Raw genomic sequence first — 4,775 nt, forward strand, 5'->3', positions numbered from 1 at the left:
TTAGATATTCTGCTTTTCTTGTTTGCAGTGAAATTAGAATCTCTTAAGATGGAAGAGAAAATAAAGCTAGAGTCCTATTCTTAATACTCACGTGTAAGTATTAGACATACAAAAGCTGCTATTGTTATATGAAATTTTTCTGCTCTTTCTTTACATTCACATTGAGAGAAGTTAGAATTTGGAAATTTCCTAGTTTGTTTGGTTTTGTTAGGGTTTTTTGTAGACTTTAGACTTACTAAGTTATCTTGGTCATCTCACAGTCAAGTTCAAGTCTTCAAAAACTACTGATGTGAACAAGGAACTCCCTGTTCTTTGTGTGAAGTGACAGTTCTGTTTGTTGTAAGAAGGCTAAGTTTAAGTTTTCTTTTTCCTTTCAAATAATAAGCCACAGAATGACAGAGAAGTTCATGTTTCCTATGCAAGTACTGTTACTGGGTAGCTTCAGGAAAAAAAAGTATTTAGTCAAACTAAACCAGACAAGTTAACCCTTACTCGCCTCACCGCAAAGAGAAGCTGCTTCTTTGCACACATGCAGTAAAGGAAATGAGCCCTACAAGTCAAACAGTATTCATTTAATATTGCTGTAGCTAAGCATTTGAGAGTATTATTCTACTGCTGAAAGAAATAGCTAACACTAAGGCTGCTGTGAAATGGGCAAGTAACATATCATGGTTTGAAAGTAAGTTTTAGTATAAAACATGGGATGTACAGAAAATATTGTATTAGTTCATTTCACAACTACTCACAAGATGTCAGAGACCAGATCTGCAAAAGCTGCGTATACAAGAAATCCAAAGTTGGAACAAGTGACTGAATAAAAACATCATAATTTGTGAAAGCTGTCATTATAATTGATCACTAAGAGATTCCTGTTTCTCATTAGCTATTTTTTCTTTTGTTTGAGAAAACTACTCAAAATAAAAGGTCGTTAAAGAGTTGCTCTGAAAGAAATATGTGAAAGCCAAGTTAACCAGTCATGTGTAGTATTCTCAACCCAGATCTGTTTACTGAAAGGTGAAACATGAAAGACGCTATTCTTAGAGAATAAAAAGCTTCTTACTAGTGCCTAACTCATTAATTGAGGTCTTGCCAACGCAAGGCTTGTCTATTTGCCAAATGACAGTCTTCATCAAGCTGGGTTACTTCTCATTAACTTCATTTTCCTGAAGTAAGTTACCTGCACTACATAACCCTCATAAGCCATTACTTCTCAAGAGGGACCTCAGAGTTTCAGAAAGAGACTGTCAAAATCTTACAGAAACAGAAGAATCAAAAAGAGAAAATTCAGGATTGGAGAAATTCATTCATGTTTCTTGCTCCCCCAGCTGAGGAATTTACATACCACTTCCCTAGCATAATAGGTTCAAGGTTAAATTAGCACATTCGACTAAAATAGTGACAGTTTTAGTAGCGAGTTCCTAGTCAGCTAGCATTTGAGATGTTCTTAAAAGCATTTAAGCTTATCTTTATTATTTTTAAAAGCGTGAATGTTTAAATAAGACAGCGTCATGAATTCATTAGAACAGTTGACAACTTCAAGTGGAAGCTGAAGGCTAAAGCACTCAAGCTGACATAACCACACGTTGTGTACAATTTAGTGATAAATCACATGACAAACTGCAAGAACAAGTCAGCATTTATCAGTCCAAATCTTCCAAACCCGTTAGATTTAGTGCTACAGCTGTTTTGTTTAACAAATTGAGTATACTGGTAAATGTACACTATCACTTCTTTATGTCTCTTCCAAGAACGGAAAAGGGAAGCGAGACAGTAAGATGAGTTACTACGTGATCCAATAACAAGCTCTCCGTAATCAGACGGCCCCAAATCTACATATTCATAAGGTTTTCACATCATATATTGCTTTAGTGAAAGCTGAGACCTCAGTAAAGTCAGCTAAATAAACTTCTTAACACTTCATACTTAAGAGTTATCACTAAAGTTAACAGAATAACAGTTTATTTCCACGCACAATGAAATATCCTTGTCTTATCACTAGAACGATGCATCTAAATCAAGTCAATAAACAGCTGTATTGACAAGATTACTCACATTCCTCACAGATGCTGAGGATTTTGTGCTTGAGTGGACATCTCCTATCCTGCCTGTAACAATCTAAACAACTCGATTAAAAAGCAGAAATGGCCATGAAACTCTGATCGTCAAGAACAGCGCAGGCAGGCCATTCTGAATGAAGACTCTGGAGACCACTGTTCTGAGCCATAGCACTTTAAAACTCACTTCCAAATGTTTATTGTGGTATCGTGTAACTAGTATTTCTAATCACCTTCTCAGAAAGCAAGCTGCATTTTTCATAAAAGGAGCAGAAGATCCAAAGTGGTGTATTAAAGTTACACTCCGCTACTACTTAAACACCCCCTGACGTCAGGTCCCCTCACTTCGTTGTGCAGCCTGTGAAACAAAACAGACTGGTGAGCATAAGGAAAAGGGAAGCTATAGTAAAAATCAGCATTCCCCAGAAGAACCAAGAGACTTGTGCTCTATTCCTCATTTTGTCTCTTTCCAATTTCAAAAAGATATTGAAAAAAATATAGAATGGTAACCCTACTGACACCTACTTGTACTTCCTTGAGACAATACAAACTCCTTGGAGATGAGAGGGAAAAGAGAGGAAAAAAAAATAGGCATGGTTTTATTACCAAATACCACATGCACTGACAGTGATAAGAGCTGCAATACAAACATGAGGGGAAAGTTTAGCACTGCTATGTAAAAGAGTTCGATTGTTACACAAAATCCATTCATACCACACCCAGTAACTGTCACTTAATTTCTACTTCATATGTTTTAGCAGTTTCATTTGAAAGCACAAAAGGTAGGGTACCAAATATAGGATACCACCTTTAAAAAAGGCCAAATAGATTAGGAACTATCAACTTAGAAAATATACCATGTTACATGTCCAAAATCTTTACATGTGCCCTAGAAGATAAAGGAAACTTTTCTTCCTTCCACTACCCTGTAATTATACCTGGTATCAAGTTAGACCCTGGTATGTTGTTAACAAGTAACTGGGTTAAGGAATATGCTTACTGAATTTCCTTTATACATGTTTAAGAATCTTACTTTCTTTTTCCCCATCAGATTTCTCAGTACTTTTAAAAAAGTTATACTGTCCTTCCACAGAAAATCCCAGTTACAGTCCTTAGTACAATCATCTGTAACTAACACAGTACAGAACTGGTTCCCTTCCCAGCCTTACCCCCCCCTCCAAGATCAAATCCTACGTAAGATTCCTTCACCCTTACTAGAAGCGTATTAAAAACAAAATACCTCAGATCAAGTATAACAAAATCTCAGAAAAGATACAAGATTTTCTCTTTCATTAAAGTAGAACATATTAATATAACAAGAATTGTTCCAAGACCTTCTCTAGCTGAATTCTGCTTTTAGTATTAGGTCAATCTTGCCTTAGGGTACTCCTGACATCCCTTCCAACCTAAATTAGGCAATGACAATTACAGAACCTACTCCCAGCCCAAGCAGTTAATTACAAGTAACTTTGAAAACAAGTAACTGGGAACTCCAGTAGAAGACACACAGCTGAAGAGAATGAAGGCTCAAAAAAATGTGTGGAAAAGAAACTCTAAAAACTCTTAAGTTGCACATAGAAACTAAGGCAGAAACCAAGGAAGATTGGTTTACACCTTCAGAGAAGCAGTAATGAAGTCACTGGAGAAGAAAAGGAAGAATGGTTGATGCTCAAAAGTTCTTCAATTCATATGGAAAAAGTTACATCCAAAATAAGACCATGTTTTTTGCTTCAACTGTGCTGCAGCAAGCCCACTGTCAAACCCACACATAAAACACCACACATGAAATGGCTGATCTGGGAACACAGTGTAGAGCAACAACTTTTTAAAAAACTGCACAGAGCTGTTACTTCATTTCTTTAGGGTATTTTATGCCCTCTAATAGTGTTTAGAACGATAATAAATTTGACTGTTGACCTTCCATGTGCTTCTGAGTCAGTGTCTTCCAAACACATGAAGCTTTGACTTCACAAAAAACACTTTTCTGCTTTTCTAAAGCAAAACAGCCAACAGGAAGTGCTATCTCAAAATCTTCTGCAGCCTTATAAAAAAAGTTGCAGAGGTTCTTCAAAAATATATTTAAGCTTTGCATTCTTACGATTCTATATAAAAGTTGATCACTTTATATTCTCTATACAGGAAAACACATATAAAACAAACTACTGTTTCATCTATTCATACCAAACAACAGCCTTCTATTTAAGACATGATTTAATAAGGTGTAATTAGTCTTAAAGAGATCTCCTGCACCTCATAAAGAAATATTACAAAGCTCAGATATCCTTCCCCTAGATCAACCACAATTTAACTATTTAACTGGTCTTGTAACTGGTTTTGTGTTTTTTTAAAACTGCCATCTTGTTAAACTAGTTTCCGCTACTCAGACTAACTCTATACACGTGCTTTGTACAAGCAGCCAAACGGAGCAAAAATATCCTATGTAGTATTCAAGTGTGTTGGGAAGACTCTCAGGTGATCACTTTCAATGTGCAAAACGTAACAGATCACACCACTTACTTTTCGTAGACCAGCTCCTCATCAGTACAAAAGTAGTGGGTATTTACAGTACTTTTCGGTTTATTTCGTAAAGTAGCAAAGTACAGCCGATCTGAAAGACAGATGAGGGCAACCGCGTTGGACCGACAAGGCAGAGCGCCACTTCTCCCGGCACGTCTGTCACCCCGCAGGTGGGCACCGCGCCCTGCGCCCTCCAAACCCCCC

The 4,775-nt window shown here is 36.9% G+C and overlaps 1 protein-coding gene across 1 annotated transcript in view; it reads right to left on the bottom strand.

Annotated features, from left to right (window-relative positions):
• The window catches only part of LOC104540471 (dual specificity protein phosphatase CDC14A-like), a gene marked incomplete at both ends in the record, with an annotated part of 33,285 nt that extends 28,558 nt beyond the window's left edge, over positions 1-4,727 (bottom strand). The window contains one exon of the mRNA XM_010184294.1: positions 4,572-4,727. Coding sequence (XP_010182596.1) covers positions 4,572-4,727 — 156 coding nt within the window. The remainder of the gene's footprint in view (positions 1-4,571) is intronic.
• Between the last annotated feature and the right edge of the window lie 48 nt (positions 4,728-4,775).

Source organism: Mesitornis unicolor, unplaced genomic scaffold (assembly GCF_000695765.1).
Source record: "Mesitornis unicolor isolate BGI_N332 unplaced genomic scaffold, ASM69576v1 scaffold25965, whole genome shotgun sequence".
NCBI lineage: Eukaryota > Metazoa > Chordata > Aves > Mesitornithiformes > Mesitornithidae > Mesitornis > Mesitornis unicolor.